The sequence below is a fragment of the Sphaerodactylus townsendi genome, linkage group LG08 (genome assembly GCF_021028975.2).
Source record: "Sphaerodactylus townsendi isolate TG3544 linkage group LG08, MPM_Stown_v2.3, whole genome shotgun sequence".
Lineage (NCBI taxonomy): Eukaryota > Metazoa > Chordata > Lepidosauria > Squamata > Sphaerodactylidae > Sphaerodactylus > Sphaerodactylus townsendi.
The window spans coordinates 113366837-113394351 of NC_059432.1; the positions used below are offsets into that span (position 1 = coordinate 113366837).

Consider the following 27515-nt stretch of genomic DNA (forward strand, 5'->3'; position numbering starts at 1 on the left):
GTAAAACTACTCATAGACGGCATGTACAATATAAACTTAATAACAGTTTATATTCACGTTTGTATCGCTTATGCCAATAAAGGTCTATTGTGATTGTGATTGTGGTGTCTGTTGTGGGGAGAGGAAGGGAAAAGGGGTTTGTAAGCCACCTTGAGACACCTTACAGGAGGGAAAGGCAGGGTATAATTCCAAAACTCTTCTTCTAAATCCTTACAGCACCACAAGGGTTAAACTGTAGCTTCCAGACCCCCCCGAGTTCCCAAAACTCCAGACATATCTAACGCCGATTTCAGAATTTGGCTTTTATTTACATTGGCATTGACAGAGTGTTTCTTAATAATCAAATTAATACTTGTCACAAGTAACAAATAACCTGCGGGTGTCTGCCACTTGCACTGAACAAATGAAATTGCTTTGAAATCTAGGACTCTTGCCTTGAAGTGACCCCTCCCCTTTCCCCCTCCCCCCAAAGAGCGGGGTGTTCGCAAACACACACCCCCTCCCCTCCAAACCTCACTCATGCAGACACCCGCATTGACAGGATCACGAGCATTTTGCAAGACAGAATACAGACAGCCTTTCCCTTACAAAAAAATTAAAAAAACAAATACAAAATACAAAACTGTGGTTCTGAAAGGCCCAATATCCCCCCCTCCAAAATAATAAAAAAAGAGATCAGTAATGATTGTTACAGGGAAATATAAAAAAAAATCGCATACAACAAAACAATTATTTACTTACAAACTTTACAAGGGATCAAAAGTATCTCTCATTTCAATTGCAAACAGGTGCAGGAAGGCAGGAACGGCAGTGTCTATTGGGAAGTAAACATGGGGGGGTGGAAAGGGTTTTTTGGGGGAGGGGGCAAAGTAGAGATTTGCTGCTATGGTCGTGGGCATGTGCTACTTAGGAAGTTGGCAGTACAAGCTGAACAATATATACACAAACACACACACACCTGGATGTTTATGGAGTTGATTCTGACGCCATTCTGTGAGCGGACAGATATGGAAAGATAATTTGTGAAACTCTAGCAGGGGGAAGAGAGCCACGGCAGGGACCCCCAAGTCAGTGAAAATCAACGTGGGGGCCACCACTCTGAACTGCTTGTGAGACTGAAATATCCTGCAAAGTGCGAAACACTGGATAGGTCCAGAGGGCCAATGGAGCCAATCTGCTTGTCCACAAACTACCTCCTGGGGTAGTCCTCTTAAGTGACAATATTTTTGCAGAAATGGGGCAAACACTGAACCATCTTTGGTTCAGGGGCTCTCACTGACTCAGGAGGAAGAGGAACTCAAAATGAAAACCAGCACCCTGTTTTTGAACATGGATCTAAAATTCTGGGGACTTGCCTTCATTACCAACCATCCAAGGAGAAAAGAAAATTTAACTCTGTATGGCCATTTACTCTCCACCGCCACGGGCAGGGGGTGTGCTTCAGCATTGCCCCACAACCGTTTGATCAGAAATGCCCCATTCGTGGCACATGGCTGCCAAATGAACTGTGGGGCATCACGTTCCCCTACACTGTTTGGCAAAATGCTCAGTGTTCAACTTGGCAACATGCTAACCTTACAAAACCAGAAAAGCGGCAGCCCCACGAACTGCCTTGAACAACCTCGAACTGGGAAACGTACATTAGGAAAGGAATCCGGGCAAACGTCTTTCACACGAGACGTTTCACCCGGTCGCAAACATGGGGCCGTGCAGAAAGAAGTCATGTGCGCCCCAGGCAAGCCGCCTAGCGCTGAACGTGTGGGCATGTGGAGGTGCACCTGTTTGGCGGAAGCATAAGAAATTAAGTGCCGGGATTTTCAAAGCATATCAAAGGCTTTTTATGGTCCCATCTTTCTCAGGTGCTGAAAAACAACTCCCCTGCTTTGACTGGACAGAAGGCAGAAAAAACTACCCCCTTTTACCCTCTAACAAAAGCAATGGCTGGTTAGGAGACCCAACTTTGGAGGTGAAGCAGGGGACGCCAAGCCCCAGCCGGGCCACAATTGCGGGGTCAGCTAAGAAGCAGAAGACGCCAAGCCCCAGGCGGGCTGCAACTGCGGGTTCAGCTAAGAAGCCAAAGACGCCAAGCCCCAGGCGGGCCGCAACTGCGGGGTCAGCTAAGAAGCAGAAGACGCCAAGCCCCAGGCGGGCCGCAACTGCGGGGTCAGCTAAGAAGTAGAAGACGCCAAGCCCCAGGCGGGCCGCAACTGCGGGGTCAGCTAAGAAGTAGAAGACGCCAAGCCCCAGGCGGGCCGCAACTGAGGGGTCAGCTACGAAGCAGAAGACGCCAAGCCCCAGGAGGGCCACAACTGTGGGGTCAGCTAACAAGCAGAAGACGCCAAGCCCCAGGCGGGCCACAACTGCAGGGTCAGCTAAGCGCTGGTCAATTAGGAGAATCTTCCCTTCTCCCACCCCCAAAGGCAACTAAGTCAGGCAGGCACAAGCAAGAGATCCATCAGGATGGACGAGGGGGGCGGGTGGGACCACACGGCACTCCCCCTTCACTCTCCTTCCTCCTTGATCCGCTGCTGCTTGTTACGACGGGCGTCCAAGTCGAAGTTGAAATCCCCCCACTCGTCGCGGGGCGGGAAGGAGATGGTCTGGCGAAGCGTGAAGCGCACGGCGTCAATGACCCGCTCCCCACGGGTCTCGTTGGAGCCCACGCTGAGGGTGGAGGTGCCGCTGGGCGTGCGCAGGAGGTGGGGCGGGGAGGAGAAGTCGTGGAGCTGCCGGTGGTCCAGGATGCCTTTCCAAATGGCGTGGCGGAACTGCTCCGGGATTTTGAGGCTCACCAGATCCTGGAATGTTCCAGAAAAGACAGGTCAGCCCAGAAAGGAACAAACAAGAGACAGAATCTATTGATAAATGGCCAACAGAGGGTATTTCAGCAACAGTGAAATTCTGTTCACTTCCGGGCTAGGAAATCCCTGCAGATCTGGAGCTGAAAAGAGGGGACGGTTTGAGGAGGGGACAGTGACTCGGCAGGAATATAATGCTATGCACGCTATGCACTAGCCACTTTCTCTACGGCAGTGGTTCACCTGCATACCCCTTGGCAACCCCTTTCCCTAAAATTGTACCCACATGTTAGCAAACCCATTAGGTATTTTTTTTCCTTTAACCGCCCCCCCCCCCCCAAATTCTCTTATGTGTACCCTGGGGTACGTATGCCCCAGGTTGAAAACCACTGCTCTAGGGGAAGCCCTCTTTGTTGTCTGGAGAACAGCTATAATTCTGGGGAATCTCTAAGTCTCACCTGGAGGGTGACAGCTCTAGTTCAGGATAGAAACAGAGACAGATCAAGCATCTACTAGAAAGGGAGACACTGGTATGGACCAATAGGAGCTCGCACTGGATTGATCATCATTACAATTGTTCGTCATTATGATTAAGTGGCCTGGCTATGTTTCAATTGAGAGCACCCTGATCAAGAAAGGGTGGGGTGGAAATTGAAAAAAAAAAGTAAAAGAGGGAGGGGGAGCTCTACAGATCAAGCACGTTTTTTAATCCTGCTCTTCCTCAGGGCAGCGCACAAGATCCTCCAAATCACCCTGCAATGGTTAGGGCAAGTTCATTTGGAAAATCCACATACATTTTCAGTCCTGAGATTCTATTCCTAGTCCTTGGGATTCGCCAGAGGTAGAGTCGCCCACCTCATGGAGGGACAACTCAGAGAAAGCACCGGGTGCTCTGGTCAGCGGTAGGATGGATGAGGGAGGCAGCGACGCTCTGGCGAAATCGTCCGTGTACGGGCACGGCCTTTTGGTCCTGTCTGACTTCTGCGGGGCCTTTCCGGTGTGTGCTGACATTTGCCACATGGCCAAAGCGTGGGCCTAACCCATTGGGAGGGTCTACATTGCTGGTCCAGAAAAGTGGGTCTGTTGGAATGTTTTCTGCGGGGCAATCGCCACCTGGAGGGTTTGGGAGTTTCTAGAACCGGGTCTTTTGCAAGCGCTATACGCAGTGGTGGCGAACCTTTGGCACTCCAGATGTTATGGACTGCAATTCCCATCAGCCCCTGCCAGCATGGCCAATCTGGGGAATCTCTAAGTCTCACCTGGAGGGTGACATGGACCAATTGGCCATGCTGGCAGGGGCTGATGGGAATTGTAGTCCATAACATCTGGAGTGCCAAAGGTTCGCCACCACAGCGCTATAGCATGGCACCCAGTTGGGGGCTGTGCTTCAGACTAGGACCTGGGAAACCCAGCTTTGAATCCCTACTCTGCAGCGGAAGTTTGCTCGGAGGCCTTGGGCCAGTCACGCACTCTCAGCCTAACCCACCTCACAGGGTTGCTGTGAGGATAAAATGGAGAAGAGGAGGATAAAGTAAGCTTCATTAGGGCGGAATCATTAGGGAGAAAGGGGAGATAAAGCAAATACATGCACGAGGTCAGCTAGTTCGTCTCTAATGTTCTTGCCCAAATTAAGCAGATCCACCCCCCCACCTGGGGACTCACTGGAGAGCTCTAACTTGGGCAGACGATCTGCAGAAATCTCTCCAGGGTTTGTGATGATTCTTTGGATGGGGGTGTGTGTACGTGTGGGGGAGAGGGGGATCCACAAAGGACTTTTTCCTTGAACTCAAGAACCCTGTTCTGACTTGGCGCGATTTGCTTCCAGAACAGCCAAAGGACCCCAAAAGCCAGGATCAGAAAGAAAATGCGTGGGGCCCCGTAGGTTAAGGCCTGAACCCACAGCCCCCAGGCAAAGGCACAGCAAAGCAGACAGTCCGGAAGTGGAGGGCACAGAGGGGAAAAGGGATGGAGCAGGACCCCCAAAGCCCCTACAATTTCATAGCAGCATCCGGCATCCGGCCAAGGCACCAGCTGGCAGCCCAGAGAAGCCCCAGAGCCATAAGATGGGAGACGAAAAGGGACAGCGGGCAGCTTCAACAGCACCTCCCCCGAAGGGGCACGTTGTGGGCAGGGGCAACGGAGCCCCCCAGAGAGATTTCTCCATTGCACAGCACTGTTGGGATTTGGAACTGGATCGGGACGGAGGGAGGGCCACAATGTTCCCCTGCCGACTGCTGTTCCGGCGATATTTTGTCATCCCAACATTTTTAGCTTGGAATCGGACACAGCCTGGCGGGCACGGCTATGAGGACAGCTTCTGCAAGAAGTGGAGCGAGCCACAAAACGGCTGCCGCAGCTCACCTTGTGCCGTGCCGTGGAGGCAGCTGCTGCCGAAGCAACTGTTTTTTTTAAAAAAAATCTGCACTGCCAATCAAATTCCAATGGCCAATTAGAATCTTTGCAGGGCAGAAGTCCCACCCGGTGCTTGTTTACTTTTTAAAAACACTCGGCACCGGGAAATGGGTCAGCAATTCTTGGAGACTGTGCAACGGAGAAGAACCCACTAGGGCCGTGGTGGCGAACCTTTGGCACTCCAGATGTTATGGACTACAATTCCCATCAATTGGCCATGCTGGCAGGGGCTGATGGGAATTGTAGTCCATTACATCTGGAGTGCCAAAGGTTCGCCACCACGGCACTAGGGCATCGCTGCGCACGGCCACAATGTCAGCGTGCCGTTTGCCGTGAAGCCAGAAGCCGCCTTTGCAAGCCGTTCAGCTCAGAGCGCGGGGTGGGGGGTCCGCCGTTTCCCCGGGAAGCGAAAGGTCGAGCGGGGGTACTTACATCCATGGAGTAGTGTTCAATCTGATAGATGGTGGTCAAACCTTGCGCCGTGAAATAATCCACGCAGGACGAGCAGCCCAGCCGTGCTAAGAAACTGCAGGAGGAGGAGGAGGAGGAGGAGGAGGAGGAGGAGGAGGAAGAAGAAGAAGGGCAGAGGAAGGAAGAGAGAGAAAGAAAGAAGGTCACCCAGATTGCAACAGCCCAAACACGGCAAGAACCACACCAGGCGCTCCGCGACGCAATAGGCTGGGGGTGGGGGAACGGGGTGGACCGATGCCCCCTTTTCTGGTCCCATCTGTGGCTCCTCTGTGACGTAACAGCGGATGCTGCACCAGAGAGATATAGAAAGTTATCATCTAAGCTGTTTATTCGTGCGGAAAAGAAGGTCTGGAACGCCTCCGCTCCGGAGTTGGGTCAGGCACGGGGAAATTCCGTCCTGCCAGTTACGCACTGGTGGAAACATCCGCCTTGCTCCGTGACAGAGGGCTCTACTGAAAGGATGTGTCATGTATAAAAATAAGTTGTGTGAATGGCATTACGAGAACGGGGTGGGACACTTTTCCTTGCTTCGCCGCCTCACGAAACGGCACCCCAGTCTTGGCGGGCTATTTACTGAAATCATTTAGCACCAGACGCTGCTATTGCTGAGGGTCCCCAAAGAATCCAGGCCTTGCAAGTGTGGGAATCCAGCCTGATTACAAAGGTCACCTCCTCAGCCCCCCCCCCCCCAAAACAAACAAACCATCAAACAGCCAACTGGATGGCTTCCAGAAGAAAGGGATTCCACAGTCAGAGAAAGAGAGAGAGAGAGAGAGAGAAACGGACTTTCAAAGGCTTTCACGGCCAGAATCACTGGGGTGTTGTGTTCCAGTAGCATTTTCTCCTGACCTTTCGCCTGCATCTGTGGCTGGCACCTTCAGAGGATCCTCCGAAGATGCCAGCCGCAGATGCAGGCGAAAAGTCAGGAGAAAATGCTACTGGAACACGGCCGTACAGCCCGGAGACGCCACAACACGCCAGAGAGAAAAACCTTAGATCAGGCATATGGCTTAGTTTGGGAAACCAAAGTTTGGCTGAACGGCTCAAACCCCGGTTTTGCTTCCACGGAGGCCCTTTGCTGTGGCCAGGCGTTGCTGCGGCTGGGGAGTGAATAGGGATGGTGCCACAGAACATGGCGGGCACCCGATTTCCAAAGGAGCAAAGCAGAAATATAAAAAGGGAGAAAGAGACACGGAAGAAGCACCCAGCTCCTGATCGCAACAAAGAATATCGTTTCACAGCTCAGCTCTCTCCGAGGGCTGTCGCCTGCAACCCGTGCTTTCCCTGTGCATCACAAAGAGATGCAGATCAGAGCCTGACGCCTCAGGGCAAGCAAATGAGGGGGGCTCACAGTCGCCAAGGTACGTAGGGAAAGGTTGCAAAGGCTACCATAGCAGAACCCAGATGCCAACAGGTAGATCCTGAACTACCAGACTGGGCTCTCATCTCTCAGCCTTCCACTTGAGCAGAACACTGGGATCTGAGCAGTCTTCAAGGGCTGCCCCTTTACAGTATGTGAGAGTAGTCAATCCATGAGATTGCTTATAAACACCACAGATCTACATAAGAAGTTCCTCTATAACAGTGATGGCGAACCTACGGCACGGGTGCCAGAGGTGGCACTCAGAGCCCTTTCTGTGGGCACACGCGCACAGAGTTTATCATGTGGGGGTGGGATGGAAAATCACCCCCCCCACACACACACATACATCTAAGCTAGCCTGGGCACAATCCTTTACATGGGAGTAAGCTCGGTTGCTGGCAATGGGGCTTGCTTCTGAGTAAACCCTCCTAGGGTCGTGATTCACCCATTGGAAAAGTTGCACAGTTGCTTCACCAAACTTACTCCTGAGTAACGCGCACCTTGGAGCCGACCGTTTTTTCTAAACCAAAACCTCAGTATTCAGGTTAAATTGGCGTATTGGCACTTTGCGATAAATAAGTGGGTGTTGGGTTGCAATTTGGGCACTCGGTCTCGAAAAGGTTCGCCATCGCTGCTCTATAAGGGAGGACTGGATGGATCAAACATGACTTACGAAGGTTCCTCGGCTACTGCAGAGTCCAGGTACACAAGCAGCCTAAAATTACCAGGATGGGGAAACCACCACCGGATTGGCATCGAGCTCTCCACACACGACCCCCACCCCACCCCAAGTATTAACCCTGGCTTGCCCGGAGCCAGCTTTTAGAAAGTGCCGACACAATGCACAGTAAATGCAGAGTTGGCAACACCAGCCATAGCTGCAAGAGGGTGTGTGTGTGTGGGGGGGGGGGGGAGCAAAGGACACTCCGCAAGCCCACCGAGGTTGCTCCGACAGGGCCTGCAACGTTCTACTTGGAGGACGCAGAGCCCAAACCGAAGGCACAACACGACCTTGATCCAGACCCCCTTAGAAGTGGAAGGGCGCGGCCGTGGCGCACTCACCTGACAATACTGCAGTCTGTTGGGTAGGGGGGAGGCGGAGTGCAGTGGGACGTGGAGGGCATGGAGAGGGAGGGGGGCAGCGTCTGCGTCGGGCTGAGTCCGTTCATGTCCCCCGCCATGGCCATGTGGGCTCCCATCATCGGGACTGCAGGCGAGGAGGAGGAGGGAGAGAAGTCAGAGTGGAGAGTCAGCGGCCTCAAAGAAACCAAAGGCCAATATGACGATAGGGCCTTTTCTCATCCCGGCATTCTCAAGAGGGTCCCAATCGCGCAGTGCATGAAGCACTGGTGTTTAGGATGAGTTGTTAACCAGAAGATCAGCAGACAGAGGAAAGTTACAGACAGGCAAATGGACACAGCCAAATTTGTTCAAATTAGCATTGTAACGAGGTGTGAAATTCCTTTTTCTAAAATTCGCTTGCAGTGTAAACACAAAAGACCTGGCCTCGTGCGGAACAAACTGGAGTATTTCCTCCCGGTCCTAACTCGGCTCCTGGAAAGAAACGGGCAGCCGTGCAGAGGGAGAGACTGTGATAAAATAGACCCAGGTTAAAAAAAACCCTGGTGTTTTTTTTTTGCCGTGCGGAAATGACCTTTGAGAGTCTTCTTAGCAGATGCCTCTCTTGGACAGGGAGCTCCAACTCTGGAAAGCTTATCTTCCAATAATCTTGTTGGTAGCTCAGGTGCTAATGCAGGGGTCTGCAACCTGCGGCTCTCCAGATGTTCATGGACTACAAATCCAATCAGCCCCTGCCAGCATGGCCAATTAGCCATGCTGGAAGGGCTGATGGGATTTGTAGTCCATGAACATGTGAGCTCCTCCTGCATGTGAGCTCAGGTGCTAAAGCAGGGGTCTGCAACCTGCGGCTCTCCAGATGTTCATGGACTACAAATCCCATCAGCCCTTGCCAGCATGGCCAATTAGCCATGCTGGAAGGGCTGATGGGATTTGTAGTCCATGAACATCTGGAGAGCCGCAGGTTGCAGACGCCTGTGCTAATGGATTCAAATCTCCTGCTCTACTGTAGACGAACATGCTCCCCCCCAATTATCTCCAGGGTCCAATACTTGTGAAACCTTTCCAGTCCACCACAGCCAGATGTTGCCAGCGGTTACCAAAACAGATTAAAATGCCTGTGTGCCCGTAACTTCTCCAGGCCCCCGGGGGAAAGCAGAAAGATGTGTCTCTTACTGTTGGCCATGCTGTCTGGGATGGACGTGGGCGTCAGGGCGTTGCGCTGCTGTGGGTTGATGAGCTGACTAACCGACGGCAGCTTGTTCATACTGTTCATTTTGCTGAGCGGAGGGGAGGCGGACCCATACGAAGACTGCGACTGGATGGAGCTCCTAAAAAACACGAGAGACAGGTCAAGCGTTGGACAGATTTATGGAGGAGAAGTCGATTTATGGCTCCCAATCTTGATCCTCCTTGATGCCTGAGCAGACCAGGTGCTCGGGAGCAGCAGCAGCCGCAGAAGGCCATTGCTTTCACATCCTGCCTGTGAGCTCCCAAAAGCACCTGGTGGGCCACTGCGAGTAGCAGAGAGCTGGACTAGATGGACTCTGGTCTGAGCCAGCAGGCTCTTTCTTATGTTCTTAAGGCCATTGCTTTCACCTCCTGCAGGTGAGCTCCCAAAGACACCTGGTGGGCCACTGTGAGTAGCAGAGAGCTGGACTAGATGGACTCTGGTCTGAGCCAGCAGGCTCTTTCTTATGTTCTTAAGGCCATTGCTTTCACCTCCTGCACGTGAGCTCCCAAAGGTACCTGGTGGGCCACTGCAGAAATAGCAAGAAGTGCCAGACTAAGATGGACTCTGGTCTGAGCCAGCAGGCTCGTTCTTATGTTCTTATGTATCTAGAAGAAGAAGAAGAAGAAGAGTTTGGATTTATATCCCCCTTTTCTCTCCTGCAGGAGACTCAAAGGGGCTGACAATCTCCTTGCCCTTCCCCCCTCACAACAAACACCCTGTGAGGTGGGTTGGGAACTGAGAGAACTCCCGAGCTGTGACCCAGCCCAAGGTCACCCAGCTGGCGTGTGTGGGAGTGTACAGGCTAATCTGAATTCCCCAGATAAGCCTCCACAGCTCAGACGGCTCTACTAGAAAGGGAGACACTGGTGTGGACCAATAGGAGCTTGTGCTGGATTGATCATCATTATGGTGAAAAGGCTTGGCTATATTTCAATTGGGAACAGCTTGATTAGGAAAGGGCGGGGTAGGAATGGAAAAATGAATAAAATATAAGAGAGAGGGGAAGATCCATCTAGCAAGCACATTTTTATCCTGTCCTCAGGACAGTGCACAAGATTCTGCAAACAGTCCTGCGAGGTAGGCCAGGGGAAGAGAGCCCAAGGTTAGCCAGGGAGTCCCACCCAGGTCTCCCCACCCCCTGACACACTTATACCGCCACTATACCCACTCTGAGACTACAGTTCCAGCGCTCCTTTTCCGAGAGTTGGTTTTACAGGAACCTGCCTACTCAACTGTAGGAGTCTCCAAAGGTCTGACAAATTCCCCTCCCACAACAGACTGCTTTGCTGAGAGGCGAAGGCTGGGGCTAGAGAAGTTTGGAGAGAACCGTGACTGGCCCAAGATCACCCGGCAGGCTTCATGTGTAGGAGTGGGAAAACAAATCCAGTTCGGCAGATAAGAGTCCACCATGCGTGTGGAGGAGGGAGGGATCGAACCCGGCTCTCCAGATTAGAGTCCACCCTCTTAGCCACCGCACCACGCTGGCTCTCTGCCCCAAAATATCACGAACATCAACACCACCTTGAGTGAATCAGATACTATTTTTACAGCGCTAGTAATTAGCAGAGTTTCACAATCTCTGTTTCACTCAGATCCAACATCTTCGGCTTTCCCTGTGGGAAACAGAGGCAGGGAGACGACACTCTGGCAACGTCTGGCCCACAGAAGGGGCAGGACTGATATCCACTTGCGTCAAGCAGCGGCTGGCATGTGGCAGCCAGAACACGCCCCTCTGCCCCAGTGTGGGGCAGGGTGCATTAAGGACAGCTTAACATCCCTTCAGCCATGATTAAGACCAGAGGTGGGATCTAACCAGTTATCACTTCTCTAGAAGTGGCTACTAATTTTTTCTGAGTGCCGAGAAGCCATAATGCTCGCCAGGTTTAATGTTATGCCTTCTGCCTTGTTACATGGCAGATTCAATAAGCAAGAAAAGGCAAAAGATTTGTGCCCGTGCTAGCGATGGCTCAGTTGAATCTCTAGCCCACCAATTACCACACTGTCTCCGGATTCCGAAATCCAGATCAGGGTATGTGAATCTTACTCCTTTACCCCATCTCCCGGTTAGTGGAATTACACTGCTTGTTGGACAATCCCTGATCCTTCTCTCTGTATGATAGTAGCAGACTCTCCTGATTACCAAGCGCCAGTAGATTTCCTTGACCTAGCTGTTATTTCCTGTATGGTATATGCTTTTTAATCCATTTTTAAATTATTGTTGTACTGTTGTCTATGCCAAAAAAGGCTTGCTAAGATGAGTGCCGAGAAGGGGTTACTAAAGCAACCTCCCTGCTCAATAGGGACTGGAGGTGCGTGTGTGCGGCAGCACCACTGTTTGAATCCCACCACCATCGGAACCTGTTATTAAAATGTTTGGATCCCACCACTGATTAAGACCCACTATGCATGCGTGGTCCACTCTGCAGTGACTGCACTTTTCCCTCGGGGCACGTTTCCGGTTGCACACAGGTTTTCCCCGATCCTGCAGTCACGCTGCAGATTCCAGAAGCCCCACGGTTCTGTAAGATGGGCAAGGCTTGAATTTTCCCCCCAGCGTCGAAGGGAAAGGGATGGTGCTGTGATCCACTGGTTCCTCCGGTCTTCCGAGGTTGAAGGTAAAGGTTTTTCAGGGGATGCTTTCAGGGGATAAGGAGAAACGGCGAGAACAAAATGGTGAAGGTAAAGGTGAAGGGGTGTGAAGAGACAAGAACGAGAATTTTTCGGAGGAATGTGGATCTTTTGGATGCGACAAGAAGGGGAGGGAGAAAGGAGGAAAGAGGGAGGGAAAAGGGAGGGGAGGAAGGGGAGGGAGGGAAAAGGAGGTCGGGAGGGGAAGGGAGGAGGAAGGAAGGAAGAGGGAGGGAGGGAGGAAGGAAGGAAGGTCCGGGAGGAAAGGGAGGAAGGGAAGGGGAAGGAAGAAAGAGTCCGGGCGGAAGGAAGGAAGGAAGGAAGGAAGGAAGGAAGGAAGGAAGAGGAAGGAAAAGGAAGGAAGGAAGGGAAAGAAGGAAAAAGGAAAGGTCGGAAAAGGAAGGAAATGGGCGAAGGAAAAGGAAGGAAAAGGAAGGAAGGAAGGAAGGAAGGAAAAAAAAAAGGAACCATCCTTAAAGGAAATTAGAATGAAGGGATTGAAGGAGAACATGACAACCGTCCTGAAGTAAACTCAATATAAAGGTAGAGGTCGGCAATGGATCATAAATCCGTCATAAACTCGGGCTGGTTCCGATCCTTTAATGACTTCAGAATACCCTAATTCAGATCAACATCTAACCGATCAGATATCGAAAGGTAAAGGGACTCCAGCGGGCAGACAGATAAATTAAGGTGAATGAACAAAGAGACAAGTCGGGCAGAGACGCGTTAAAGCGAATATCTTTCATCGTTATTGAAAAACAGTCTGAAAGAGAATTTCGTTCAAAAGAACATTTCGAAAGGTCACCGATATTAAAGTCGCAAATATCAAATTCGAAACAAAGAAACAGTAAAGGGTAAATAAGTTATTAAAAGCAATTTCCGTAAATTAATGCTGGCTGAACATCCGCTTTTGTGGATTTTAATAAATTTTCAATGTGGATTGAATAATTACGTGGATAAGGATGATTAAACAGGTTCGACGTGAAATAAATTTCTGGATAACGGGTTTTGTGGGGATATCAGATTGGATCTGGTTTTGGGTCGATTAAATTCGTTACGGACAAAGGTCAAACAGGTTAATATTTTAGTGAACAATTCGTGAAGGTTTCGTGGGCTAAAATATTTTATAAACCAATAAGGATTAAGAACCGATCGTTTCAGTTAACGGAGAACGTCGATAGATTTCGGATCAACAAGGTTTGGTTAATGGATTGATCTTCGGATCGAACAGGTCGATTCAGTTCAGGCGGCGAACAGCGGGTCGTTCCGGAGGGTGCAGGGAACAGGATTCGTTCGGGGCAAAGGTCAAACTCCTGAAGCGAAGGAGAGACTGCAGAAGAAGGAAGCCGAGGAAGGGAGGAAAAGAAGGTGAAGGGCCATGAGCTGGGGCAGGCGGTTGAGGGGAGGGGGAAATACCTTCATGATCACAGGAAGGGCAGGACAAACCCTCTGAGGCGGGGGGACGCGGCGGGGGGGATGGAGGGAATTGACCTTGCCGAACTGGTGTCCCATCTCCCATGTCTCTAATTCACAGTCAGACCCATAGCTGGCAAGATCACGTTTGCGGCACTCCTCTATTGAAGTGGCTCTTTGCATCACCTGGGCCTTTGGGGAGGAGCGCGAGCAAGAAGATTACAAAGTGCCTTAGCAGACCAGGTGCTCAAGGAGCAACAGCAGCAGCAGAGGCACTTGCTTTCCACCTCCTGCGGGTGAGGCTCCCAAGGCACCTGGTGGGCCATTGCGAGTAGCAGAGTGCTGGACTAGATGGACTCTGGTCTGATCCAGCAGGCTCGTTCTTATGTTCTTAAGGCTCATCATCAACGGAAGCCCTTGGCCAAATTCCAACCACTAGGAGCTATCCCCCTCAGGCTGGCCTCCTGTTCTAAGAAGTCCTCTGCAGAAGTCAGCATCAAAGCGAGGAAGGTGCTCATTTCGGTGTTCAGAGCCATCATTAAGCGGGTCTGGAGCAGACAACAGCACGAAGGGGAGGGGGAGCACCCTGCCTCCGGCCGAATGCTCCACCGAGCAACGTTCCCGTATTAGTCCACGTTTCCACACCCTTTCCTCTCTGCCTCCAATCCAAGGCCCCTTCTGCGCATGCACTTCCAATCCACTTCCGATGCACTTTGAAGCTGGATTTGACTGTGTGGAAGAGCAAAAATCCACTTGCAAACAATTGGGAAAGTGGATTATTCTGCATGTCTTTAATTTTGCTTGCTCTTAACTTTGTCATTTAAATTTTAATAAATTGCTGCTGTGGAAATTTGTTTTAATGTGGTTAGTTTTAGTGATGTATTTTATGTGCTGTTATTGGAACAGCTGTATCGTGAGCTGCCTCGAGCCCTTTGGGGGTGAGGCGGCCTATAAATCTAATTAATAATAACAACAACAACAACAACAACAACAACAATAATAATAATAATGGGGCTGAGAGAGCTCCGAGAAGCTGTGACTAGCCCAAGGTCACCCAGATGGAGTGTGTGGGAGTGTACAGGCTAATCTGAGCCTTCGGGGAGGGCGGTATACAAATACAATAAATAAATAAAATAAATAAATTCCCCAGAGAAGCCTCCACAGCTCAGGCGGCAGAGCGGGGAACCAAACCCGGTTCCTCCAGATTAGATACACAAGCTCTTAACCTCCTACGCCACTGCTGCTCCTCATAATAATACTAATGTGCGGTAGGGGCCTAAGTGTAGCTTTGCTCCAACCTCAGCGGCTTTTCTGTGGGAGGGGGAGCCAGTTACGTAGCAAACCAAAGGCAACCCACTGGTCACCATTCCATGCATCCCAGTAAACTGTTTCTTCCACAAGCATCTGACAGTCATCAGCAGCCAGAGGGCTGGATTCAGCTTGCTGGCTCACATCTTGAACACCAGAAGAGCCTTGTTGGACCGGAACTGCGGTCCACTAGTCCAGTATCCTGTCTCGCACAGTGGCCAACAGCAGGGCAGAGAGGCCGAGGTCTTCCTAAGGACATCAGAAGAGCCCTGCTGGATCAGACCAGTGTGGGTCCATCTAGTCCAGCATCCTGCCTTACACAAGGGCCAGCCGGTTTCTCTGGAGGGCCAACAGCCCAGCACAGCGGCCAAGGCCTTCACAAAACATCAGAAGAATCCTGCTTGCTCAGACAGCGAAGGTCCATCTAGTCCAGCATCCTGTCTCATGCAGGGGCCAACCAGTTCCTCTGGAGGGCTAACAACAGAGCCGAAAGCTCCTGCATGGCACTTGCCCCGGCGTGTCTGCAAAGGGAGTCTAAACTGGGCCTTGAGTTTTCTAGCTGAACCATGTGCGATGAAGCTAAGCTGAAACTAAAACCGAGGCTGCCACTTCCCATCCTTTGTCATCTCGGTCGGGCCCACTGTTGATTCCATCTGGGCCCGCCTGTCTCCCTCCCTTCCTTCTTTCCCTCTATTATTTATTTTTCCTCCCTTTTAGCCTTGGGATTGGGCGCCTGTTTTAAACTGTTTTAAGCTGTTTTAAACTGTTTAGACTGTTAAATTGTCCGAGCTGTTTGAACTGTTTGAACAGTTATATTGTTAAGCTGTTTTAAATTATGTGTGATTGCTGCTGGTTTTAAATGTGTTAAATTGTGTTGTTGAGTTTGCACAACCGAGGCTCGGCCATGTTGGGAGCCACCTCGAGCCCCTTGGGGAAGAGGCGGCCTATAAGTTTGAAATATAAATAAATAAATAAAATATAAATATTCAAAGGAAGTCCCTGTTCTGATGGAGTTCCAATGGAAAGGGCACGCAAGACTCTCCCCCAAGGCCAGTGGCAGGTTCCCAGAGGAAGGCGCCCCCTTCTTCTGTTTTGCTCCTTTGCTCTCTATTTTTTTTATGATTCTATTCTTGTGTATATTTGTTATCTTTTTAGGGAGGAGTCCGGCCGCTCCCTCCTTCTGGGGAGGTCTTGATGAATTGGGTTAAGGCTTATTATTATTGTTTGACCGCTGTTTAAATGGTTTTTAATGGTTTTTAAGGGATTTTAGTAAATATGGTCACTATTGTGACCCTTATTTTATTGTATACAAAGATAGTGTTATTACGCCCAGAACCCTTAGGGGGGATAGAGGCGGTCTATCCACATTAAATAATAAATAATAATAAAGAAAGAAAGAAAGAAAGAAAGAAAGAAAGAAAGAAAGAAAGAAAGAAAGAAAAGAGAAAAGCCATGCATGCGGGCTTGGTGGGCATTCCAAATTGACAGGAAGCCACCAGAGCAAAAGCAAGACCGGACCACCCTCCCCAACCAGTCCAATTGGGGAAAAACATGTCATGAAAGGGACGTGCTGTGATCATGAAGGTATCTGACAGGAGGGAAAAAAAGAGAGTCAGAAAACCATGCAGAAACAAACAGGCAGATGAAAAGTAATGCGGGAGGGAGAAGAGCACCATTCAGTGCGTCATTCTGTAACTGCTGGGGCTTTTAGGAAGATTTTGGCATTCATCCTATTTCTATCTTTCTGTTTCTTTTTATTTATTTTAAAAAATTGTGGACCTTGTGGACCTCAAGGAAGCTTACAATGCAAATAAAACCACCATTACAGAAACAGAAACAAAAATCCCATGCAACAAAGACCTCCGTTTGAAACCTTCCGTTAGGACTGCCAATCAATAAAAACTACACCAGTCAAAAGCACTCCCAAAGCAAACCATCTCCAGCTGAAGAGTGACAGAGGGAGGCAGGGGCACCTCCTGCGGAGGTGCTGGATGATCAATGACCTCCCCCATGGTCTCTGCAAAACTAAGCTCCATTTTGCCTTTGGCTGGTGTTGTGTTATTTTTCAGTTTTCAAGAATAAATATTTTGCCATTGGAATGGGGTTTGCCTTATGAGCTTTTCTTTCTTTCTTTCTTTCTTTCTTTCTTTCTTTCTTTCTTTCTTTCTTTCTTTCTTTCTTTCTTTCTTTCTTTCTTTCTTTCTTTCTTTCTTTCTGTCTGTCTGTCTGTCTGTCTGTCTGTCTGTCTGTCTGTCTGTCTGTCTGTCTGTTTATACATACAGAATAAACCTTGAAGACTCATTATGAGGTCGGCATTCAACCGAGAGCACCAACTCGCTTATTCTTGTGCGAATAGCCGATTTGTGACATGTGTGTATACTTTATGCTTTGTTATTTGAAATGTAATAGAAATGTGAAATAATTATAGTGTACAGTAAGTTCTCTTTTTGCACTCCAGTGGGAGGCTTATTATTGTCAGCAATAAACTGTAGCCTTTTGTTTCCTACCATTGCAAAATAGGAGCGAGGTCAATGGAAGAGCACCCAATGGAAGAGCTTTACATACAGAAAGTCGCCGGTTCAACCCCTGACATCTCTAGAAGAAGAAGAAGAGTTTGTATACCTCCCTTTTCTCAACTGTAAGGAGACTCAAGGTGGGTTACAAACTCCTTTCCCTTCCTCTCCCCACAGCAGACTCCTTGTGAGGCAGGTGGGACTGAGAGAGTTCAGAGAGTGGGGAATCAAACCTGGTTCTCCAGATTACAGACTGCCGTGATGGTTAAGAAGGCCCAGCAAAGTCTGTACTATCTGAGACTTTTAAGGAAACAACAACTGGATGGAAAACTCCTGGTGTCCTTTGACCGCTGTGCTATAGAGTGTCTTCACCTACTGCATCTGTGTATGGTTCTCCAGTTGCCCAGTGGCAGATAGGAAGGCGCTCCAAAGGGTGATCACTACTGCACATAGGATGATCGGCTGCCCTCTCCCCTCCTTGGAAGAACTCTATAATGCCCGAAGCCTAAAGAAAGCCCCAAATATTCCGAGAGGCCCGTCTCATCCAGCACGCTCTCTTTTTGAACTGTGACCATCCGGCAGACAATACAGGTCTATCAAAACTAGGACAAAGAGGCTTAGAGGCAGCTTCTACTCTACAGCTGTGGCTATGCTGAACTCCGTGGCTTCGTGTTGATGTGTTTGGGGCTGTGTAGGGATGGGTGGAGGAAGGGGAAAGTGAGGACGGGGTATGAGTCTGAAATTGTGTGCATCGAGGAATGCTGCTGTACATTTCGTTGTGCGGGCACAATGACAATAAAATGCTTATGCTTATTAGGGTCTGCCACTCCTAGCCACCACACTATGCTGGCTCTCAGGTAGAGACCTCAAGTAAAAAAAAGTTCTGGCTCAAGAGCAATCAGGGCACTTAAGTGAGGCTCCGAAAGGACGCAACAACGAAGGTCTGTTTTGCTACACTGGCTCTCCCCACTCCTGATGCTCTTTCCTTACCTTCTGAATGACAGAAAACACGTAACTAAAAAGCATTCCCAGAACATGCTGACCAATCTTTGCGCAGCACGACCCGCGAGATCTGAACGCATGCCACTTGCAAGAAACAACAGTGGGAACGCCATCAGAAGTTTCAGAGAATTCATTCCAGTGAAAATCGGACACTTTTAAAACTTGCACGGAGCATGCACGCATTCACACTTAACACGCTGACCGAAGAATAAAAAAACTAAGATCTTGGTGGGGGCCATCATGCATAGGTGTCAAACTCGTGGCCCTCCAGATGTCATGGACTACAGTTCCCATCATCCCCTGCCAGCATGGTGCTGGCAGGGGATGATGGGAACTGTAGTCCATAACATCTGGAGGGCTGCGGGTAAAAGGGTGCTCGGCTTTTTGAACCTTTTCAGGACTCTGATGCAGCGTGTACGGCAACCCGCAAAGCGACTCGAGGAGGGGCTGGTCTAAAAACGCCTCGGCTTCCCTGCAGTCACACAGCGAAGAGTCTTGTGGCCGATGTTTTAAAAGCACAGCCGATCAAATTTGCAACGGCCAATCAGAAGCTCTGCTGGAGAAAACCCCCCCCCCGCCCCTCCCACTTTCCAAAAATACTTGCTACGAACCAGGTAATCAGTTGTTAGAGGAAACGACGTCGCTGCACAAGAATTTATGAAGTACTATCCAGGGAATATATGTTCACCCCACTAAAATTATTACTTGGCACAGTTCTAACTGTGCCCTCCCTTATGCTTTATGAACTTATTTACCATCTTAATTCTGGTTCCATCTATGTTACCCTCCCAGAGAGGAGTCTGGCCTCTCCTCCTTTTTTGGGGAGATTTTAATGAATTGGGCTATAGGACGCCTGTCGCTGTTATGTTAACCGCTGTTTTAATAGATTTTAATGGATTTTAGTTATTATATTGATTGTTGTGTGGTCACTATTGTGTGAACCTCTATTTAATTGTGTATATATCGATGTTGTGCACCGCCCAGAGCCCCTTGGGATGGGGCGGTTTATAAATCGAAAACAATTAAACAAACAAACAAACAAACAAACAAATAACCCCTCTACCAAGCGGCCCTTCTTGGGGATACGTTATCTTGGGGATGCACTATCATGCGTCATGGCTTACAACGTGATCTATGTATTCGGCCCCCTTCCTGTTAGCCAGCTGACCACCAGAATCGCGTGTCCAGGGGACCTTCTGTACCATTTTGTGGACCAGCCCAACCCTCCCTGCGTGGCATGGTAGCTGATTCTTCAGTGGGAGACGAGAGAAGGACAATTTTAGCACAATGCCAGGCAGACTTAATGTCCATAAACATTTATAAAGCCATAGGCCTGCAACCTGGAAGCATTGCTCCCTGAAGTTATTGGGGCGTGGGGCTTGAAATGCAGGCATCTCACCCATAATATTCCCACCCCAAAGAGTTTTGGAGGGGGGGAAAGCCAGTCCTGACCACAAACAGGTCGAATCATGCCTAGTTTCGAACCTGGTACAGCAACATCCATGAAGGTCCCCTGGATATTTTGGTCCATTCTGGTTTCAAAGAAACTATGACGTTATTTCATTTGGACTTTGGGAACAGGAAGAATCTGCAGGGTCCTTTCATGTGCAAAACCTCCCCTCCCTCCAACTCCAAATTTTGCAGAAACGTAGCTGTCTTGGGCAACATTCCTTCTGTTAAAAGAAACTCCAAGGAGGTTAGCGAAAAGAAGTTTGACTGGCTGAGGGAGGGACTCAAAGGACTCAGGGAGTCGCTTTTAGATTTTGTTCAAAGTGCAAGCTCAAAATGCCAGCTTTGCCGCCCAGGGAGGCAGAAAACAGTAATTAGCACAAAGCAATTCAGTCAGCACTCGGAGGGATCGTGGCCCCTGCCGGCTTCCCCGGAGCTCTGCTTATGGAAACATTTTTTTCGCTTCTTGGGTGCTGTGTGGTTTCCCGGCTGTATGGCCGTGTTCTAGCAGCATCCTCTCCTGACGTTTCGCCTGCATCTGTGGCTGGCATCTTCAGAGGATCCTCTGAAGATGCCAGCCACAGATGCTGTCAGAAAATCTTTCTTAAATTCACCAACCCACCTCTTCAAACCACACAACAAAGTATTCCGGCCGTGAAAGCCTTCGACAATACATTTTCGCTTCTTCTTGAAAAGACTCTGTGCTTCAGGGGAACCTCCCAACACATGAGCGTCTGCCCAAACACAGCCCGAGACAGCTTCTGTGGGCCCATTCCTCCCCCCCAGGTGTGCCACCATTCAGGTGAAGCGTGAAGATCTCCTGGGATTGTATCTAGGTCAGGGGTAGGGAACCTGCGGCTCTCCAGATGTTCAGGAACTACAATTCCCATCAGCCCCTACCAGCATGGCCAATTTGCCATGCTGACAGAGGCTGATGGGAATTGTAGTTCCTGAACATCTGGAGAGCCGCAGGTTCCCTACCCCTGATCTAGGTGATTGAGATGCATTCCTGACTCAATGTAGTTGCTACAAGATATATGCAACCAGCCTGCTATATGTCACCACTGCCGTTCTGGGACATTCTTTCCTTGATCTTCACTTTATGGCTTCACACACCGAGTAGATAACTAGCCTTTCCCCTGACACTTCAATCTCATGAGAACAGGAATTGTTTCCATTATCTCGTGGGGGCAGGGTGCCAGGTGGCTCTCCATCTCTATCTGCCGCCGACCTTGTGGCGCCACAGCTCCAAACTAACTCACATTTTCCCACATTTCTTGGGAATAAGGGAGGGGGGACTAACACCGGGATAAAGGGGCTAGTAATCGGGGGGTTCGCCAGTTGGGTGCTTCGATGCTGATCAATAAACGCTACTGATCAACAACACAGAGTCTGTTTATTGCTTCAAGGTTCGAGACCTAACAGATTACAGCTGATCCCCAGAATACCTAGATCAGCTCTCCTGGAGAAAACGGCTCCCAACCTTTTTTCTACTCACGTGCCCCTTGGCAAACCCATTTCCCTAAAATTGTAACCCCCATATTAGCAAACCCATTGTGTAGTTTTTTGGTGCGCCCCCAAATGCTCTGGTGCATACCTGTGGGGGTACACACACCCCAAGTTGGGAAGAATTGCCCTAGAGCAGTGGTGGCGAACCTTTGGCACTCCAGATGTTATGGACTACAATTCCCATCAGCCCCTGCCAGCATGGCCAATTGGCCATGCTGATGAGATTATGAAAGTCCATAAAATCCTAAGAGTCCCACCATGACCCTAGAGAAAATGACTGATCCAAAGTCATCCAGCAAAAGTGTAGGGCAGAGTGAGGATTGGAACCCAGGTCTGGCCAGTCCTAACCATTATACCATACTGCCTCCCTGCAGGGGGAATTCTGACCCTTATCAGTAATTTGCAGTGATTCACATGTAACTGGAAGAAACCGGGAATGATCTTCCTTTTTTTTTCAGAGGGAGGTGTGACGAATTTCGGGGGGGGGGGGGGCAGGAAGGGGAGAATGAAATATATTTGAAATAAGAGAATCTGAAATGTTGCCAAACTCAGATTGAAGAGTGATTTCAAGCAGTCACGCCAGTGTTGAAATCCAGATTGGGCGCCAACATTTGGGAGGGTTGTTGCTAAGCAACGGCACACACCCCACAACTCCACCAAAGGGTGAGATTCAAAGGACAGGCCAACAATTCACCTGCCACTGTTAACATTTTGACCTTGCCTCTTGGGTATGAAACAGGAAGAGTCCAAGGACCCTAAGACATAAATGAGATTTGTTCAGAAATATTTCTGTAGACGGAACAAGCACCCAAAAGATGATGATGAAGAAGAAGAAGAAGAAGAGTTTGGATTTATATCCCCCCCCCCCTTTCTCTCCTGCAGGAGACTCAAAGGGGCTGCCAATCTCCTCGCCCTTCCCCTCTCACAACAAACACCCTGTGAGGTAGGTGGGGCTGAGAGAGCTCCGAGAAGCTGTGACTAGCCCAAGGTCACCCAGCTGGTGTGTGTGGGAGTGCACAGGCTAATCTGAATTCCCCAGAGAAGCCTCCACAGCTCAGGCGGCAGAGCTGGGAATCAAACCCGGTTCCTCCAGATTAGATACACGAGCTCTTAACCTCCTACGCCACTGCTGCTCCTAAGGCAGGGTGAGGTTAAGGGTGGACATGATAGCCATGTTTAGATATTTGAAGGGATGTCATCTTGGTGAGGGAGCAAGTTTGTTTACTGAGGCTCCAGAGACTAGGACCAGGAGTCATGGGTTCGAGGTGAAGGAGAAGAGATTCCACCCAAACATCAGGAAAAACTTCCTGAACATCAGGGCTGTTGGACAGTGGAACTCACTGCCTCAGAGGGTGGTGGTCTCCCCTTCTTTGGGGGTTTATAAACAGAGACTAGCTGGCCATCTGTCAGGAATGTTTTGATTTGTGTTCCTGCATTGCAGGGGGTTGGGCTTGATGGCCCCTGGTGGTCTCTTCCAACTCTATGATCCTATGACTGTGGTGGCGAACCTTGGGCACTCCAGAAATATTAGTAGTACATTTTATGTTTTCATTACTACTGATTGTTTCCTGATTGCTTACTAGACCTATATGACAATCATTAAGTGCTGTACCTTATGATTCTTGACAAATGTATTTTTCTTTTATGTACACTGAGAGCATATGCACCGGAGACAAATTCCTTGTGTGTCCAATCACACTTGGCCAATAAAGATTCTATTCTATTCTATTCTATTCAGATGTTATGGACTACAATTCCCATCAGCCCCTTCCAGCATGGCTGATTGGCCATGCTGGCAGGGGCTGATGGGAATTGTAGTCCATAACATCTGGAGTGCCCAAGGTTCGCCACCACTGTCCTATGATAATTGGACCACGTAGAGGTGTGTGTCTGTGAGCCTGAAGCACCCCATAGACATGAATTAAATAAGTAACCACCCAGTGCATAATCTGAAGAAGAATGCCTCTTTTGAGCGCGCCTGTTTTGAACATTTCACTGGAAAAGCAGCTCAAACCCCTCTGCGCAAACTGCTTCCTACAACGCGCTCGCACGGCCTCACTGAACCAGAGCCGCACAAGAAGACTTGTTTTCGGCCAGGGGTTTGTAAGGACCGTTTCCACGTGTCAAAAAATTAGAAGAAGAAGAAGAGTTTGGATTTATATCCCCCCTTTCTCTCCTGTAAGGAGACTCAAAGGGGCTGACAATCTCCTTGCCCTTCCCCGCTCACAACAAACACTCTGTGAGGTAGGTGGGCTGAGAGCGCTCCAAAGAACTGTGACTAGCCCAAGGTCACCCAGGTGGCATGTGTGGGAGTGCACAAGCTAATCCGGTTCACCAGATAAGCCTCCACAACTCAAGTGGCAGAGCGGGGAATCAAACCCGTTTCCTCCAGATTAGAATGCACCTGCTCTTAACCACTACGCCACTGCTGCACATCACAATCCAGCTGGTGGAAATCTGAAAAAGCCGAACACTCGAGGACCGTGCCGTGCAACAAACGCAAGGGACATGCGTGCGCACAGAGCTGACCTGCACAATCCGGCCCCACCCCACACGGGCCCCGCTCACACCCAGACTCACTGCTTCTGCAGCAAATGCTGCTGCTGCTGCTGCTGCTGCTGCCGGTAGGTCTCGATCGTGTGCTGCGGGAGGTATTGCATGAGCTCCAGAGACTCCTTGATCTTCAGCAGCATTTCGTAGGTCTCCCGGCCGCGCACCTGGCCCAAGGGAAGGGGGGGGGGGGGGGGGGGAGAAGAGAAAGAGGAAGAGTCAAGTCCCTGTGAAGGCCGGTTTGCATTTCAGCTCTTGCCTGGTTCTTGCCACGGGACTTTGGAGGAGGATCGGGAGCAGGTGGCAATGAGGGAACCCCTGTTTTGTTTTGCTTTGCTTTACAAGTGCAGCAAATTTCTCCCCCTTTGGGCTGTCATCTGTGGTCTGCCCTGGAAGACTCTGCACTCAGTGGTGGGATCCAAAAATTTTAGTAACAGGTTCCCATGGTGGTGGGATTCAAACAGTGGCATAGCGCCAATGGGGCTGGGCGGGGCACGACGGGGGCGTGGCTGGGCATTCTGGGGGCGGGGCATTAATCATTTCTCTGTTACTGTAAAAAACTCTTACTGTAAAAAAAAAGTTCCTAATTTCCAGCTGGTATCTTTCTGTCCATACTTTAAACTCATTAGAGCAAGTCCTATCGTCTACTGCCAACAGAAACAACGACTTCTCCTCTAATTGACTGCCTGTCAAATACTGAATACTTTCAAATACTTCATTTTGTTTCTAGAAATCAAAAGAAGGAGACTTTCCTTAAACAGGGAACTTTCCCATATTTCTAAAACATGTTTTTAAAACGGCCCAACAGGGAGAATGATCCCGTTTTCTACCTTCACTAACCAGCCACATAGGAAATAACAGGACTTTATGATTTTTGGACCTAATGGAATTTCTAACGGAAAAGCGGACCCAATTAGTAACCCCCTCTCGGCACGCACAAATAATTAGTAACCCACTCTCGGGAACTGGTGAGAACCTGCTGGATCCCACCTCTGTCTGCACTGCTTGAGAACGCTGTTAGTCAGAGGCATATCAGGGGGAAATGGCGCCCGGAGACAACACCTTCTCCCCATTGGGTAAGTAAAATACAAAGTAATAGAATAAATCCCTCCCCACCACTGCTCCCTGCCTGGGATGCTGAGATCTGGGGATGTTTTGGGGACAGTGGAGGTGACAGAGATGAGAGGAAAAGAAGGCAGACTCGCTTACAGGCAAGTACAGGAGCTCATCATCCGGGGTGCGCCGTTTCTTGACAGACGTCATCTGGATGCCGTGGGTGCTCTGCCGGAAAGCTGCCGAGGAAGAACACAAAGCAACGGTCATGCTCAGTCCAGGATCGTGGCTCAGCCCTGCGCTCTGCTGAGACTGCTGCCCACGCCTCTCAACCCGAACGGGGCCACGAAGCCTGGGAAACCCACAACAGTCCGCTCTGTTCAAAGGTGCAGAGCTGGTGTTTGTGCTCAGGACAGAATCTGGCCAACAAGCTGCGCAGCAAGCCGGTGGCAGGCAGGACATGCATCCGACATGCAATGTACCGTCTCGGTTCTTGTTCTATCTGGATAGATTTACAGAGTTCAGCAGCAGCAACTGTGAAGCCACTATTGGTGCTCTTTGAGTCTAGAGGCACCTTGAAGGGTCACCAAATTAATTAAACTTAAGCCCAGCAGCATCTTACCCCGAAAACCTTGTTGGACTCAAATCTAACTTCTACTGCAACGAAGCTACCTGATTAAACAGATTATTAAAGACTAACCAGCTGATGTAATGAGATAGAAAAATTGCAGAGAAGGGCAACGAGGATGATTGAGGGACTGGAGCACCTTCCTTATGAGGAGAGGCTGCAGCATTTGGGACTCTTTAGTTTGGAGAGGAGACGTCTGAGGGGGGATAGGATTGAAGTCTATCAAATTATGCATGGGGTAGAAAATGTGGACAGAGAGACATTTTTCTCTCTTTCTCACAATACTAGAACCAGGGGGCATCCATTGAAAATGCTGGGGGGAAGAATTAGGACTAATAAAAGCAAACACTTCTTCACGCAACGTGTGATTGGTGTTTGGAATATGCTGCCACAGGAGGTGGTGATGGCCACTCACCTGGATAGCTTTAAAAGGGGCTTGGACAGATTTATGGAGAAGTCGATCTACGGCTACCAATCTTGATCCTCCTTGATCTCAGATTGCAAATGCCTTAGCAGACCAGGTGCTCAGGAGCAGCAGCAGCAGTAGCAGAAGGCCATTGCTTTCACATCCTGCATGTGAGCTCCCAAAGGCACCTGGTGGGCCACTGCGAGTAGCAGAGTGCTGGACTAGATGGACTCTGGTCTGATCCAGCAGGCTAGTTCTTATGTTCTTATGTTCTTAATGGCTGGCCCAAGGAGATCTTGAAGGCTCCCATAAATCATTGCTCCAAGTTGACATACCGTTTTGTATAGGGCATCCCAGTGCAAAAAGGCCCTCTTGAGTAATTCTGTTGTGCATCGTGGGTGGAACGCCCGGGGCTTTTTTGAACTGGGGTTTCCACCCCAATGCACAACAGAATTACTCAAGAGGGCTTTTTTGCACTGGGATGCCCTATACAAAACGGTATGCCAAATTGGAGCAATGATTTGAGACGGCGGTCTATACTGTTGTGCAGAACTTATTGTACGTAGGATCCTATTATGTAATTTCTGTACCGCTTAATGGGTCATGTAAATACTTATTATCTAACTTCAATTCTTTCTGGTGGTTCCACACTTCTACAATCTTCATGCATCGGTCACTGAATGCCCGAACTGTGGTTGTACCGACTCCCTGTGAGAAAGGCGGACTATAAATAACGTAGATGAATAAGAAAAGTCTTTACTTTTCTTGATTTTGCCTCTCTTGGCCCTTTGATCCTGTTGCACACAATTCCTCTCCTGAAGCCACCCCATAATCCAAGCCTCATGCAAGTGCATATGGAACCTCAGACTAAGATAAACACTTGTATACAAACAGGAAGAGAAACACATTAAGGTACAGTCGATGCAAAATATCCCGTCTGCAAAGGCCAATAACAAGCTGGCAGATACTGGCTCGATACTCTTTAATAATAAAGTCCTGCAATTGGCGGAACTTGTGGAATGGTCTCTTGGCCTTCACGTATGGGATTTCGTGTAGGATAAACCCTTGTCCGTCTTCAGGTGTGGCTGGACTCCTGCCTATCTGGGACTTCACCATCGGGGATAGGGTGGTATACTAATTTTAATAAATAATAATAATAATAATATTGTCGAAGGCTTTCACGGCCGGAATCACTTGGGTGCTGTGTGGTTTCCGGGCTGTATGGCCGTGTTCTAGCAGCATTCTCTCTTGACATTTCGCCTGCATCTGTGGCTGGCATCTTCAGAGGATCATCTTCAGAGATCCTCTGAAGATGCCAGCCACAGATGCAGGTGAAACGTCAGGAGAGAATGCTGCTAGAACACGGCCATACAGTCCGGAAACCACACAGCACCCAAATAATAATAATACATCTGCTCAGAATAACTGCTGTGCTCTTCTGCGTGCTGCAGAGTTTTGCACAGAGCTGCCCCAAACTCATCCGTTATTTCTTTCTTCCTGGCAAGTCTAAAGGTTTTGCTGCCTGGGAATCCATGTCATGGCTCTGATAAAGCAAGCTCGAGCCCACAAAAAAATCCCTGTTAGTTTTTCCGGTGAAGCAAGCTTTTCCTTCTGTTTGAGATTCGCAGAGCCACCCTGCCTGGCTGGCCACACTTGGAAACCTTTCAGAGAGTTCCATCCACAAACGGCGGCTTCCCA

The 27515-nt window shown here is 49.5% G+C and overlaps 1 protein-coding gene across 2 annotated transcripts in view; it reads right to left on the reverse strand.

The window, feature by feature from the left end:
* Positions 1 to 287: 287 nt before the first annotated feature.
* TP63 (tumor protein p63) overlaps positions 288 to 27515 on the reverse strand; it is a 124628-nt gene continuing 97400 nt past the window's right edge. The window contains exons 7-12 of one of the 2 annotated variants that reach the window (XM_048506094.1): positions 24940 to 25022; positions 23761 to 23897; positions 9298 to 9452; positions 8107 to 8251; positions 5643 to 5736; positions 288 to 2798 (exon numbers count right to left, since the gene is read on the reverse strand). In XM_048506094.1, coding sequence (XP_048362051.1) covers positions 2502 to 2798; positions 5643 to 5736; positions 8107 to 8251; positions 9298 to 9452; positions 23761 to 23897; positions 24940 to 25022 — 911 coding nt within the window. In that variant the 3' untranslated portion in view covers positions 288 to 2501. The remainder of the gene's footprint in view (positions 2799 to 5642; positions 5737 to 8106; positions 8252 to 9297; positions 9453 to 23760; positions 23898 to 24939; positions 25023 to 27515) is intronic. The other variant, XM_048506095.1, reaches the window with a different exon arrangement.